General features: G+C 50.9%; 1 protein-coding gene across 1 annotated transcript in view; it reads left to right on the top strand.

Moving 5' to 3' along the window:
* The window catches only part of SLC29A3 (solute carrier family 29 member 3), a 55288-nt gene that overhangs the window by 32664 nt on the left and 7229 nt on the right, over nt 1-15395 (top strand). The window contains exons 4-5 of the mRNA XM_027768921.1: nt 6154-6236; nt 13581-13807. Of these exons, the coding sequence (XP_027624722.1) occupies nt 6154-6236; nt 13581-13807 (310 nt within the window). The remainder of the gene's footprint in view (nt 1-6153; nt 6237-13580; nt 13808-15395) is intronic.

The raw sequence follows: 15395 nt of genomic DNA, 5'->3' as shown, positions 1-15395 counted from the left end.
CTGCTGAATCAAGCAGTCTTCCACCTGCGGTTGCAGTGAGCTGTGTACATAGGACTGTTGTTGCACGACTCTGAGGGCCGTTCATATCACTGTCTGCAAAATGGTGGCCCCTGTGGTTGTGCAAAGCCCAGCCTCCATCCTCATAGGCTGTAGCCCCAGTGCCATCGCCTGATGGTCTTCTCTCCCCACTACCCCTGAGGCTGAGGCTGGCCTTGGGGTCCATGTGTTTGCCTCTAGGGGTGGAGAGGGTTGCAGGGTATCTGGTGGGATTGATGAAAACAGCCTTGTAATGAAGCCTTGAGGAGTCAGGCCCAAATGGAGGTAAATTCTGCATCTCTTATCCTCAAACATTCCATTACATAAAATCTCCCTGTTGAGATGCAGTGCTGTTACCTCCCTAGCCACAGTGTGTTTGAACTAAAATGTGAATGTCTTTACATTTCCTTGAGTAAGTGGGAGAAGGTAGCCCCAAAACCCATGGAAGCAAATGAGATGAACCCTGCCAAACCTGCCACCTGCAGGTCTGCAAAATGCATGACCAAGAATGGAACCTCCTTCACCACTGACTGTGTCTCAGAAAGGCATTTGAGGCAACACTTTGTGTGCAGATCCTCTATGAGGGAGTGCATTTAGCTCTTCCTTTGGTGACAGCAGTGGCATTTGCTTTATGACTATGGGACCAGCCACTCTGATGAGAAATAGGCAAGTAACCCGAGGGACAGGCAGGGTCAGCGGAGCTGGGTGGCGCATAAACTAAGGAGAGTTCCTTGAAGTAAGCACATGCCACTTGCAAAGGTTTTAATTTCAGCAGAGGGTTTGGTAAGGAAGGCTAAAGGTCCCAATGTGGTTGGCAAGCATGGCCTTGGATCCCCTCATGGGAAAATGGATTTTTCTTCTGGCAGGAAGTGAATAAAGGACTGTGATCAGCTGTCCTAGTTTTCATTAAGGTACTGAATTTAAGTTGACACAGGAAGGCTATGATATTAAAACCCTGATTAGTCTTATAAGAGACCAGCTATCTGAAACTCTTCATTAATCAGGAATCTGTTGCTGTGTAATAAAGTACAGATTGAGCATCCCTGATCCAAAATCTGAAAATCCTAATGCCCTAAAATCCAAAACTTTTTTAGCACCAACATGCCGCCACAAGTGGAAATAGCATATTTAACCTCATGTGACAGATTGCAGTCAAAGCACAAACAACACTTAGTTTATCCAGTGCCCCCAGGGGAAAAGAAGACTGTCAGTCATAGATTGTCCACACAGGGAGCTGAGATAGTGACACTTTTGCTTTCTGATGGTTCAGAGTATGCAATCTTTACTTCCTGCATAAAATTACTTTATACACATGAAATATAAATGAATTTCTTGTTTTAGACATTCCCAAGATATATCATTATACATATGGTTCAGAGTATGCAATCTTTACTTCCTGCATAAAATTACTTTATACACATGAAATATAAATGAATTTCATGTTTTAGACTTGGGTCCCATTCCCAAGATATATCGTTATACATATATAAGTATTCCAAAATCCTGAAAAATTATAATCACATCTGGTCCCAAGCATTTTCAGAGAAGAGATTCTCACCTCAACTTAGTAGTTTAATCACATTTGCTTCCTCACAGTTTCTGTGGGCCAGGGGCTGGGCACAGAACAGCTAATCTTCTGCTTAAACTCTCATAAGACTTCAGTCAAGCTACATTGGAGCCACGGTCTCATCTGAGGCTCAGCTGGAGAAGGGCCCCTTCCAGCCTCACTCAGGTCATTGGCAGAATTTAGTTCCTTGTGGTTATAGGACTGAGACTGGATGTTAGCCAGAGACTACCCTCAGCGACTTAAGGTCCTCCACCGTTCCTTGCCATGTGGGGTTCCCCAGCATGGCCACTTACTTGTCTTCAAGCCAGCAAGGGAGGAAAAGAATATTTAGCAAGGTGCTAAACACGACAGAAAGAAGGTTGGTGCTACAGCCTTGTGTGACACAGTAAGCATGTACATCTTGTCATGGAGACCCACCACGTTTGCTTCATTCTCTTGTTTGGAAGCAGGTCACAAATCCCATCTTCGTGCAGAGGAGGGGGTCACGGGGTGTGAACTCCAGGAGACAGGGATCATGGGCCATCCTAACAATCTCCCCACCACACCTCATTTTACTAGATTTCAATTTATAGGCACAGCAACAGATAACTAAACAAAAAACACCACTTTTTTTTTTCTTAAGACTTCCTTTTTTTTTTTTTTTTTTTAGTTATTTATTTATTTCCTCCATGAGTGGAAGAGGCAGAATCTCCAACAGGATTTTTATTTTATTTTATTTTATTTTTGCCATAAGGCATGTACACTTGCTGTTGAGAGACAGAGTGAAAATGAGAAACCACCCCCTGGGGGGGTGGGACAGCCACAACAGAATCCCTTCCTCTCTGTTCTCCTCCTAGAATTTTGGGCATGCATGCACACACATGCCTGGCAAGATTCTCAAGCCACCTGGTCCAGGACTCAAACCATGGTCGACCATTTGGGAGTCTACCACCCCGCCCACTGGCCCCTCCAAGAGGATCTCCGATGCAGCTTTCTAACGCCAGCCTCAGCCAGTCTTAGATCATGGAGGGGCCTGGTATACTCACAGAGATCTCTGGACACGAACCCCTGACATTCCTACATGCATCAGACTTGCAGAACGTGGCATGTTACCACTGTGCACCACCTAGCCCGGAAACCACCACATGATTATATTAGGAATTAGGTGTAAAAAAAAAAAAAGTTTTCAGGATGCACCGAATCAACCTACGTCACCTCCTGCAGCTCCTACTCTATATCACTAGAACCGTGGCTTATCCTCAGGTCCAGTCTACTGGTGGGCATGTTCTTTGAAAGGCAGAGAAATGGGCTCAGTCCACGGAAGGACCCTCAGTCTTATCTAATTATCTATACTTAAAACGTGTGCTGACATTAGAAGACATCTTTTTCTGCTTCAGTATCAACAAACCAGAACATTTAGTTACCTGGAAAATCCCCATCCCTAAGACATTTAGGGAACCTAAGTCTGGGGAAAAAAAAAAAAATCTAGATCCCATGCCCCGTGTAGCTGTGCATGGTCTTGCCACAGATGGACTCAATCAGGGCCTTGGCCTGGGGCAGCCCTGGCTGGTCTGCAGCCTTCTTTTCCCCAGGGCTTTTTCCAGTGCTTCCCCCAGCACCCACCAGGCCTCACGTAAGCCCAGCCACTGTGTCAACACATAATTGACTGACTGTCCCAGACCACTCCAGGCTCTACTGAGCCCATCAGGCAGGGACAATGAGTGGCACCTCAAAGGCAGAAGGCTATTTCTACGGCTCATGGTTGATGGACCGCACCAGCTGATTATCATTTTAATTGCAAGGCCACTACGACCTTATATTCAGGGTACAGATTTCAGAGACCACAAAGCACTCTTCAGGCTTCAAAGGAAGCTGTGGACCAGCCTGTGTGTCAGACTAGAAGGGGCTCAGTATGACATCTGCCCTTCTTGGTCTCCAAGCTGCAATCAGACTCTCCCAGAAAGGGAAAATCTGATCGTTGGTTTCAAGGTCTGACTCAAACCCTCTGGGCCTTTCCCCAAACCCAGGCTCATTCCCATTCTCTGAATTTCCCATTCCACTCTCCTACCTGGACCTGGAGCACTCTTAGAACTCACTGCTCTCTCCTCTATTTGGAAAAACAAAAATCGCATGGAATTCTGACATCTCTTCATGTGACTTTTTTTTTTTTTTTTCCCTAAGGAGCATGTATATTCACCAGAGAGAAAAAGGGAGAAAGAGAAAACACCAGTGGAGTTGATTATGCAACCCTTCTCCATTTCTCCTTCCTGTCGGGATTGTGGCCATGTATGCACATGTACCTGGCATGTTTTCCACGCTGCAGGGGCAGGAATTTGAGCTGCAGAGTCAGCCGTGTGAGATCCAGCTCTCCTACCACTGAGCCACGAGGCTGGCCTTTATGATGTTTAGAACTGTTAAGAAACCTTCCCAACATGTTGTTGGCTCCCAGTGGGATACATGATGTTCTGAACAGGATGGAACCACATCTCCCCCTCTCTAGTCAGCCCCACAATTGTCATGGTTCTTTGGACACTGGCAGATTCTTTGTACACATTGTTCTTTGCACTTGGTGTATTTGTACCCAAATTATTTCCTTAAATTTCTTAAACTTTCCAGAGTAGAATACTCATACAGCTTCTTTTTTTGTTTGTAGAGTTCATATGAAGCCTTGTATTTGGTACAATAAATGCATGTAAGTTACTCTGACAGGAGACCAGCAGTTAGCGTAATGGCTATGTTGCTGAACTCCCATGTAGTCGACTGCGGTTCAACTCCCAAACCTGGTGGCTTAAACTCATGCTGGGCGCATGTGCATGCGTGCCCAAGATCCCGAGGAGAATGGAGGAGAAGGGATTGCGGCGTGACCATCCTCCCTGTGGGGGTGATTTCTCACTGTCTCTCTGTCTCTCCCTGTCTGTCTGGCGAGCACACGCGCCCTGTAGCAAAAATACTCTCAAAAAAAAAAAAAAAATTTCTCTGACAGGGTTGAAATCCACTTTCCCGCCCGGCGCATGTGCATGCGTGCCCAAGATCCCGAGGAGAATGGAGGAGAAGGGATTGCGGCGTGACCATCCTCCCTGTGGGGGTGATTTCTCACTGTCTCTCTGTCTCTCCCTGTCTGTCTGGCGAGCACACGCGCCCTGTAGCAAAAATACTCTCAAAAAAAAAAAAAAAAGTTACTCTGACAGGTTAGAACTCACATTGCCTGCCTGGGGTTCATGGTTTGACTTACAGGGACCAAAGCCAAGATATATAACCCTTTCCAGTGTTTTTGTTCATTTGTCCTTAATTTCTCATTGCCAGAGAGCATGTGCACTCCCAGAGACCGAGGAAGCACTTGCCCGTTGGGTTAACACACTACCCCTTTCCTCTGTTTCTCCGTCTCATCAGGATCTTAGACACACATGCACTAGTGCCCAGTGCATTTTTCAAGCTGCTAGGACTGGGATTTGGACCACAGTTAGCCATGTGAGATCCAGCTTTATATGCACAGAACTTAACCACGGGCTACAGGCTGGCTGTTGTCAGTGTCTGTGTGTGTGTGTGTGTGTGTGTTAAGGATTTTGCCAAAGGGTTCATGTACTTGCTGAAGAGGAACCAGTGCAATGGAAAGTGGGAAATCACTCCCCTGGGGGATGGCTATCCACAATACCTTCTCTTCCATTCTCCTCCTGGGATTTTGGGCACACGTCTATACATGCCCAGCGTGATTTTCAAGCCACCACATCCAGGATTCAAACCGTGTTCAGCCATACAGGAGTTCAGTGCCTTAACCACTACTCCACCTGCTGGCCCCACTGTTGCCATTTTTAAGACAGGTGTATTGAGAGACAGCATGTATACAGTAGTGAGTGGATATTCACTGAATTTTGACAAACACACACAGTGGCTGTGCAGTTTTTTAAGGCACTCCAGTGCATCGTAATCAGAAAGCTCTTCATCTGTCTTTGGTCTTACATATTCTCGATCATATCCCCAAGGTGCTGTCAGGAAAATGCCCTTTTCCCTCATTCTGGCCAGACTTGGAGTCACTTTGCAAAATGGCTTTGACCTTCTATAGACTCTCCATCAACAGCAAATGCAGAGGCAGAACTAGGTTTCCTTGAACAGGGTAGGCCTGGCAAGTTTCTAAAAGGTCTCATTTGGTTGCAAGAACAAGAGAACTTGGTTGGGTCATAACAAAACCTGTGTGGATAATCCTGCATTTCGGTAATAGGCCAAGAGGCTGATGGTGCAAAACTTTTCTCTTTAGACAGATGTGAGTCCTGCCCCATGGCCTTCATCCATAGGTGGAACAGGTAGAATGGACAAGGGTGTGGGCTGCAGGGCACCAGAGACTCACTGGGAACAGGGACAATGTCTTATCCCACCTTATCGCCCCAGCACTTAACACAGCTGGCTGATGGATGTCCGTTGACTGACTGACTGACTGAGTAGTCTCGGGTTGGAGATGGAGGTAAATGGAACTGTGTCGATTTAGCTGGGCTCCCAGGTGTCAGTCTCACCGAGGGGGCCCTGTCTTTGCCCTCTCCCTGAATGACTAAGCAGCTTCCTCACTTGTGTGCTTCCAGAACTACTTTGAGAGCTACTTTGCCGTTGCCTCTACCGTGCCCACCATGCTGTGCCTTGTGGCCAACTTCCTGCTTGTCAACAGGTAGGCCATTCCTTTTTTTTAACCTTTCCCTCTCATTCTCCACTCCCCTCTTATCCACAGTGGCTTTTTTTCTGTCTTCTTTAATAGTGGCCACCAATAGGAGGCAGGCAGCTCAGGCTCGTTCACAGAGAAGTAGATGACCACAGAAGTCAGACCAGTGACGGGGACAGAGTTCTGCTTTTTGCTGCATGCAGTGACATTGTGTCAGCAGCCAGTGGGAGGAGTGTGGGGACACCTGGGTCTCCTCCCTACTCCTCCCTGGTTAAGCCTGTCTACCAGTGGCTGCAAGGCCCACTCTCAGGACAGGTCACCCATCTTCTCCGTGCTAACCCCATGTAATATATCAGCCCCTCACAAAGGAGGCTGGAGGAATCGCTGGTGTTGTATTAGTAAGATCTTGAAAAGGCTCTATCTGAGTGCACTGAAGATGGAGTTACCATTGGGACCAGCAGTTAGCATAATGGCTATGTTGCTGGACTCCCACGTCGTCAACCACGGTTCAAGTCCTGGACCTGGTGGCTTAAACTCACGCCGGGCACATGTGCATGCATGTCCAAGATCCTGAGAGGAGAATGGAGGAGAAGGGATTGTGGTGTGGCCATCCCCCCCTGGGGGGGTGATTTCTCGCTTTCTGTCTCTCTGTCTCTCTCAGTCTGTCTGGTGAGCGCACGCGCCCTATAGCAAAAAACCTCTCAAGAAAAAAAAAAAAAGATGGAATTACCATTTAGGAGATAGCTAGGCAAATTAGTAGGGCCCTTAGCCCCCACTGGGTGACCGTCTCTGTCAGTTCTCGTTTGATTTTATAAGGACAATAAACCCTAAGACATTTTGCCTGCATTTCCCCTAAGCTGCCACAGGAGATAATGGTGGCTAGTACAGTCTGGAAGTCTGGGCTTCTCTCGGGCACAGCACTGAAACCTTAGATCACTCGCGGCAAATCTGTTCTACCCACTGTTGCTCAATTTGTAGTGACTGCCTGCTTCTCTGATAAAGCAGGAATCTAAGGCAGGTGTGGTTTTAGGGAGTGTCCCAAGATTGATTAGTGATGTCTGTTCTGGGTACAGGCTAAGAGAGGGCAGTGCAGTGCCTCGTCTGCTAAGCCTGCAAAGACCAACCTTTCCAAACATATGCTGTGGGTCTGCTCCAGTGACTTCTTCTGCTAAAATACCATTGCTAAGCACTGTGGATTAAAACAGTAGCAATAACTAGTACCACTCATGTTCTGGGGGTCAGTGAGGCTCAGCTGGCAGCTCCAGCCTAGCGCCTTTCATGTAGTTGTAGTCAGACAGCAGCGAGGGCCGGAGCCCAGTCACATTCTCCTCTCTCTCTGTCTTCCTCTCTCACCTCTCTCCGTATAGGCTTGCACATAGCCTCAGAATAAGAGCCTGTTTATACTGTGGCTGGAGAGTAATGCTCCAGAAGAACGAGGGAGAAGCTACGTGCTTTACAACCTGTTCGTGGAAGTCACAGTGTCACTTCCATGACTAGTCAAGACAGTCACAGAGCCCACTCAGTTTCAAAAGGACGTAGGCCACTCCCAGTGAGAAGATGTCAAGGACTCAGCACCCATCTGACAACCACAGTGCAGTCTGGGGGAGCGAGGAGACAGCAGTGCTCAGAGGGCCCCGAGGGCTGTGCAGCCCCCATTGCAGGCTGCTGCTCTTCACTGGCCTCACCTGGCACCTTCCCCAGCACACAATGCTCCAAGCAGAGACCCCACCCTGGGAGGAGAGTGGAGGAATGGAATGGTGCTAGGAGCAGAGCCGGGTGTCCCCTCAGCCCTACAGCCTCAGAGAGGCTCCCTGGCAGCACCAAGCAGGAGAGAGGGTGTGAAGAAAGGAAGGGCACTCGAGAGGAGGAAGCCAAGGAAGAGAGGAGTGACAGCCATGCAGTGGGGAACCCTCAGCCTCTCCGCCCTCCCTCCTTCCAGGCCTCTCAGTATTCTCTCTGTCCACTCACAGAGCCGGCCCTAGGGACAGGAGTGTCTGTCCAGCTGGGTGAGCCCAAGATTACGTAAGTGAGAGCACCTACCCCCAACTAGATCCAGAGTCAGTGTCAGCTATAACAGGGGTAGTGCCTCGGTTCCCCTGGTTACATCCATGAGGATGCACACTGACACAGGAGGGAGGCCATGGCATAGGCCCCTTCCCACGAGGAGGTCAGGTCCTGCCTCTGGGCCCTGGCAGCGTGCTCCCTGCTAGCAATAATTGGTCCTTCAGAGTGCTCACATCCCTTGGTGTCTTACCTCCTTTTGTCTCACAGCAGCTCATAGCAGGGCATTTTTGTGACCCTGCTCCAAGACAGGAAGACAGGTTCCCAGAGGTGACTTTTCCTAGGTCCTAAGGGTAGAGGGTTCTAGCCGGGATCTTCTCACACCATGCTTGGATCTCAGACCTCCAGGGAGAGCCCTTCTCTCCCCAGACTTCAGGCTGTTGGGTCAGTGGTTTAAAAGGTCTATGGGCCACTCAGGCCAGCTGTCCTCAGAGACTGGGCAGGGAGGGCTCAGCAGTTACAGGACATTCTCCAGAAAGGTCTAGCTCTGCCCTTGCCCACCCTTGCCCTCTCCTGGACTCTCGGAGGGCCAAGGGCAATGAGGGAAAATGCTTCCATCTGTCCCCAGATTGTGGGAAGACGGTTTGGGGCTAAGCTGTTTTGTATTTAACGTGCGAGATTGAAACGTCTCCTTTTCTCCCCTCCTGAAGAACCCGAGCTTTCTCCGACTGGCTCATCCATAATCGCCAAGTGTTTTATTATGTAAAATCTGCAGCATCATAAATACTTATGAGGAGGATTTACATTTTGGAGACTTAGGAAGAAATCAGTCCCCCAGGGTCCTGAGCCCTCATGAGTAAGGGGGGGGGGTAGGAGTGGCAGCCTGGGTACAGCTGGCAACCCTCCCCAAGAACCTTCATGGTAGTGTGACCTGCACCAGGGCCTCAGGCCTGGAGTTGTCATGAGAGTCAGGGCCTGGCCCAGAGTAAAAGCCCAGACCCCAGGGAAATGCTCATCTAGACTTTCCTAAGGTCCCAAGAACATCACCTGGACCTCTGTCCTGCCCGGGGTGGCAGTTGCAGAGAGGAACCCAGCTTGCTCTGGAAGTGTGGTTGGTATGCACGGGCGAGCTTGCAGGTGGCATATTTTAGAACGCTTTGTGAGCATTGAAAGGAGCCCTCGGCGAGGTCCCGAGGGCCTGCAGCCTGCGGATGGCAGCTGTGGTCCAGAGTGGTTTATGCAGCGGATAAACCAGGCGGGATGGACCCTGTGCAGGTGAGGGACCTTCTAAGGTAAAAATGCCAGCATGCAGCCTGCATTGCCTTTGTCATATGATCGCTGTTCCCCTTTTCTGCTCCCTCTCCCCCCTTGCTTTCCACCATGCGGGGACTAAGTACAAAGTCCCCAGCCCTCTGCAAAGCAACTTTCCTGTTGAAGCAACTGATGACCTGGCATTGACTGCACACGGGAGGGCTCCCGTGACACAGCGGCCTTCCTGCCAGACTTCTCCTCACCGTGACTGTGAAGAGGTGGTTAGAGGCCCAGGCCATTCCTGAGGCCAGCAGATGTTTCCAGCTGGACCCTCTGCGTGCGAAAGGGGTGGAGAAGCAGGCGGCACAGGCGACTTAGGCCACCAGGAAAGTGCCCCACGCCACTGATCACCCTTGCTTGTCAATTTATACATCCACAGATACTTACCAGGCCCTATGCTGGGGCTGGAGGGGCCACCCAGCAGGGCCCCATCCCTGTAGTGACCCTCATAGCCCTCTTCCACACACTTCCTTCTCCCCAAGGAACTGACTGAAACTTTTTGGCCTTTGTCCCCAGGCTCTCTTTCTTTAGGTCAGAATCATTAGCTGCTAAGGATCTTAATATTATCTAGTCCAGCCTCTTCTTTTTTAGGGACAAGGAGATTGAGGCCCAGAGAGGTTGAATATTAGCCTGGAATCACACAGTGAGTAGCTGACAGAGCTGGGCAGGCTCCAGCCTCCTGACCCAGGAGCGCTTACCTTGCGAGTGAGTGGGACGGCCCAGCTGCTAAGAGGGGTGGGGACACCACATGAAGTGTGTAGAATCACCCCAGGCATCAGGGTAAGGCTGATTGCCTGCCTCCAAGGTACCTGGGATGCTCTTACAGCAGATATTCTGGGCCCCCTGGGGTCCTCCAGGCTGCCCACCAGCCCCCCTTCAGGCTGAGGCCCCTACCAACCCTGGGAAGATGTCTCAGTGTGCGGTCTTAGGGGCATCTCTGCATCAGGCTCCCTAGAAGCAGACACTGAAACAAGGACTCAAGTGCAAGCAGTTTATTTGGGATGTGAAGGTAGGAGACAGGGGAGGGAAGCCAGCCAATAGGACTGCCTTGTCAAGCCAGCGCCCACAGCATGACCAGAGCTGAAACCTGTCAGGGCCTCTGAGATCCAGTGGGGCAATGGGGGACCCTCAGCCTCGGAAGAGGGAGCTGGGGTATTTATCCACTGACTCCCCATAGGCACTGGTTGAAGGCTGCTCCTAGGAAGGGACACTTCTAGCCTGCTTGATGGACCAGGGTGTCCATCCAGTAAGAGGAAGGGCACGTGGCAGGACACTGACAACATCGCTGCAGTTTCTGGCCATGTTGTTCCCCACCTGGAATCCCTGATGTAGCTCTTCGTGTCTGTGGGCACTTGGGTAACACATGATAGAGGCACAGAAAGGTAAACTAAAGTCGGGTCTGCCTTCAGGCACTTTTGGATCTAGGAGCTCTCTTTCTCTTGCACCATTCCTGGGCTCCGTGTGTCTCCATGTGGCTTCATTTCTTACGTAGCCTCTCCCCACACAGCTGGGAAGATGGTAACCAGAAGCCTAGACACAGACATGGCAGAGCGCTGACCTCTGCCGCCTTCCACGTATCAGTTCCTGCAAAGACTGGCCCTGTGTGGGTCATGTGCTAATTGCTAACCTGATGCCACTGGCCAGGAGCTGGGAACACTCAGGTCACCCCGGGTTGGGTATGAGCCATCATGTGTGGCTGCCTAGGTATGGGCAGTGTGGCCAGGCATCTCCTTAGGATGACTTGGGTGGAGGCAGGAGCCCACGGGAGGGGTTTTCCTAGGGGGAGGGATGCTGGCAGAGTAAGACCCCATGCGCTCGCTCGCTCGCTCTCTCTCTCTCTCACACACACACACACACACACACACACCAAGGATTCAGTCCTGACACTTATCAGAGTGGACAAGGCCCTCTAGGCAGGTCCTCTGCATCTTCCCAGCCACAGCTCTGCACGCCTCTGCTCCCATTGCGACTGTAGCCCACGTCCATGTTCAGTTCTCTGACCTTGCCTCACTCTGTCTCCCAGGATGATGTGCCTCCCCTTCCTCCGGTATGAGCCATCATGTGTGGCTGCCTAGGTATGGGCAGTGTGGCCAGGCATCTCCTTAGGATGACTTGGGTGGAGGCAGGAGCCCACGGGAGGGGTTTTCCTAGGGGGAGGGATGCTGGCAGAGTAAGACCCCATGCGCTCGCTCGCTCGCTCTCTCTCTCTCTCACACACACACACACACACACCAAGGATTCAGTCCTGACACTTATCAGAGTGGACAAGGCCCTCTAGGCAGGTCCTCTGCATCTTCCCAGCCACAGCTCTGCACGCCTCTGCTCCCATTGCGACTGTAGCCCACGTCCATGTTCAGTTCTCTGACCTTGCCTCACTCTGTCTCCCAGGATGATGTGCCTCCCCTTCCTCCTTACCGTCTAGCATAGACCTTGCCTCCTCATAGCCTTCCATGGTGCCCGGGGTGGGTGTCATGCCCTTGGTTGTGCCCCAAGATGCCCTGTGGCCCTCCGTGGGGCACTTCACATGGTGGAGTGAAATGCCCGTTGCTGGACTGTCCTGTGTCCTGAGCATCTGGCACTTGCCTCGCTGTGGCTGTTCCATGCATGTTTGCAAATGAACACAGCATCAAGGACACGGGTTAGCAGACGGAGTAACAGGCTGGGGCTCAGCTCACCTGGCTTCTCAGCCTGCTGCCTTGGACACCTCTGCAACCTTGAACCATGCCTTCCCATCCTCAGACTCCCTCTGCCCCTTACAGAGCAGAGTGGCACCTGCTCCTCCTTCAGCTTCGGATCAGAAGGAAGCTCAAATTGGCCTGGGGCCACAAAAGCGTGTTGAAAAAACCCTTTCTTGCTTTTCATGCTCATCGTTTCAAACCTATTTATATACCTATTTTTTTTTCTATCTTTGAACTTTGTCTTCTTTTTTAATCCAACAAATATTTGTGTATCTGTAATTTGGCTTTTCTCCCAGCCCCCACCTACTGGTTAACAGGAAAATTAACTCAACAGCCAATCCGGTTTAAAGCTTAGTCTAATCTGATGATTTAAACAACCCCTCGAGATGGTGTCCTCTCTCTCGAATAAGAATGCGCAGTTTCTCAGACAGCCTCCTTCCCTGCTTTCCTCTCAGGGTAATGTAAGAACTGGCAAGAGTGTGGCTGATACACAGACGTGGTGTTGGGGGGATACAGGGGCTGAGCTTGCTTGGTATCAGCTGCTGACTGTGACAAGTAAGACCATCACAGGAGCCTCCCTGCCTGGCCACCTGTCGCATGCCACTCCTATTTCCATTATCCTGGTGGCATCATTCTGGGAGTCCACAGCTCCTGCATTCCCAGCTGCATGGCCCTGAGCTAGTTCTTCAACCTCTCCGACCTTAGCTTCCTTACCTGTGTACCTGGGCTAGGTGAGGGTAGCTGTCTTACAGAGCTGGTGTGAGAGCCCAGCCAGACCGCACATGGAAAACCCTTAGAAGAATGCTGGCACAAATGAGGTTGGAGGTGGGTGTTTGCAGTGCCGATGACGACGATGATGGTGCTCTCCCTGTCTCCCCTCCCCCAGCATCCCACTGCTAAGTTTCAGGAGAAGGAACCCCAATGTGTGGTGGCTTTGTTTATACATTAGACAAAGCTGGGAGTGCTCAGCCCTGTGGCAAGAACAGCAAAGGTCTGCCTCAGAAGCCTAGCACCTGTCCTTGGACCACGGCAGGCTGAAAAGCAGCGGCAGCTCCTGCGTGTTCACCCGGAGCCCTGTGAACCAACGCTGCTGTCTGTACTCCACAGGCTCACACACCCCAGGAGGAAGACCGATTTCCTCCCTGTGGTACAAGTGCTGCTAAAACCAGAGCAACTGAGTGGCTCACCCAAGGCTGCATAGCTAGGAGCAGGAAGGCAGGATTCGAACCCTAGCTTCCTGTCTGACGAGTAGACCTTTCCAACCACTGAGCAGCTCATCTGCTTCCTTAAGATGGTTCTCCAGCCCAGCCCTGCATGGGAGTCTCAAGGGAGTATCTAAGCACTTCTGGTGTCCTCCGCCTAGGGTTCCAGCCCGTGTCCGTATCCTGGCCTCAATGACCATAATCCTGGCCACCTTTGTGGTGATGACTGCGCTGGTGAAGGTGGATACCTCCTCCTGGACCCGTGGCTTCTTTGCTCTCACCATCGTCTGCATAGTGGTCCTTAGTGGCACCGCCACCATCTTCAACAGCAGCGTCTTCGGCATGACCGGCTCCTTTCCTATGAGGAACTCACAGGCGCTGATCTCAGGTGAGAGCCAAGGCCCAGGCATCTGGCCAGCTTCCTCCACCGAGGGGTCATGAGAAGGAGCCAGAGGTGACCTTTAGAAAAGCTATTGATGTGTGCTGTGTGTTTCAGTCATCTACGCCGTGTAACAAATCATCCCAACACTCAGTGACTGAGAACAACAGTCACCTTTTTTGCTCTCAGATCCGCCAGGGGGGCAGGAGTTGGCAGAGACGTCCATTTTCTGCTCCTGTAGCATCAGCTGGACCGTCAGTCAGGGCTGGGCTGGGACAGAGGCTTTGGATTCCCTCCACATGGACCTCACCATGGCTGCTTGGGCTTCCTCATGCATGGTGTCTGGGTCACCGGAACAAGCATCCTAAGAGACCTAGGCAGAAGCTTTATTTCCGACTTGGCCAGAGAAGGCACTAGGATTGTCTTCACCACAGCCTAACCTTACCTAGATGCCAGACAACCCTGATGGACACATCTTGTGGAAGAGTATGAAGAACAGGTGAGGGGGAGGGGTTGTAGGCATTTTTGGAAAGCAGTACAATGCCTGAAACTAGCCTTTCTTCCCTCCTCCCCATCTCCCTCTTCTCCTGTTCCTCTTCCCTTTCTCTTATTTTTCCCCTTTCCTTACCTTTTTCCCCTTATTTTCTTCTTTCCTTCTTGCTTTCCTTTCATTCTAATTTTATAGATGACCTGCTAGGTACCGGGGATTCAAAGACAACCAGACTACCCTCTCAGAGCTGAGAGCCTAATGCAGGCTCTCCCCGGTCGCCCTGAACCTTGGCACTCACAGGCAAGCTTGAGCGTGACTTGGGCCGGCCACTTGAGCTGAAGTTGGGATGCTCATGCTAAACCTGTTACCGAGACCCTGGCAGTTTTGTCTCTCATCTGGGTGACCCCACAGGTAAAAAGGAGTGGGACCAGCAAGCATCTGTGCTGTACCAGGAGACACCATCCCTGAAAGAGAGCCCAGAAGCCCAGCTCCAAGCTGTGCTGTCTGTCGGCATGCTGAGCAACCGACTGCTCTAAACGCCTGCCCGCCTAAGAAGGAGTCTGTGCTGTGCCCATTGGTTAATGATTCAGGGTAGTATGTGGTGGGGATAACAAGTACCTTGACAAGTACTTACCCTTCCCCACTTGACGCCAGGGCCAGACATCACTAATAGATCTCTATCTCTCCTCCTGAGCCTCTAAATCCCCAGCGCAGCACTTGAGGCAGTTATTCTTGACAGATCAGAGTCTAGATGTGAGCTCCAATCTGTCTGCCATTTTCGATATAGGATTAGGCTCCTAGCTCCAGTCTGGGAAACCCTTGGGCTTGAAATAAAGTACCAGTGGGCCCTTTGCTAAATTTCCTGAGTATAGTCAGCATGCCCCTAGCAGTGCTTCAAGAAGAGCGTGTCTGGGATAAGGGAAATGGCCACCCAAATTTGAATTTCATTCCTTCTGTCACCTCTGGTCTCAGAGTGTCATTTCGCGTCATCTCCAGCTGGAGGGTTTTGGATACACCTTCAGCCTTGCCGACTCCTTCTCCAGGAGCCAGGGACCAAGCACACAGCTGATGTTGGCCAGTGGTCCTTCAGGTTCACCCGGTCACTTG

Source organism: Tupaia chinensis, unplaced genomic scaffold, assembly GCF_000334495.1.
Source record: "Tupaia chinensis unplaced genomic scaffold, TupChi_1.0 Scaffold148012_1, whole genome shotgun sequence".
NCBI lineage: Eukaryota > Metazoa > Chordata > Mammalia > Scandentia > Tupaiidae > Tupaia > Tupaia belangeri.
The sequence above is the reverse complement of the archived record's forward strand: the minus strand, read 5'-3'. Positions and strand labels throughout refer to the sequence as shown.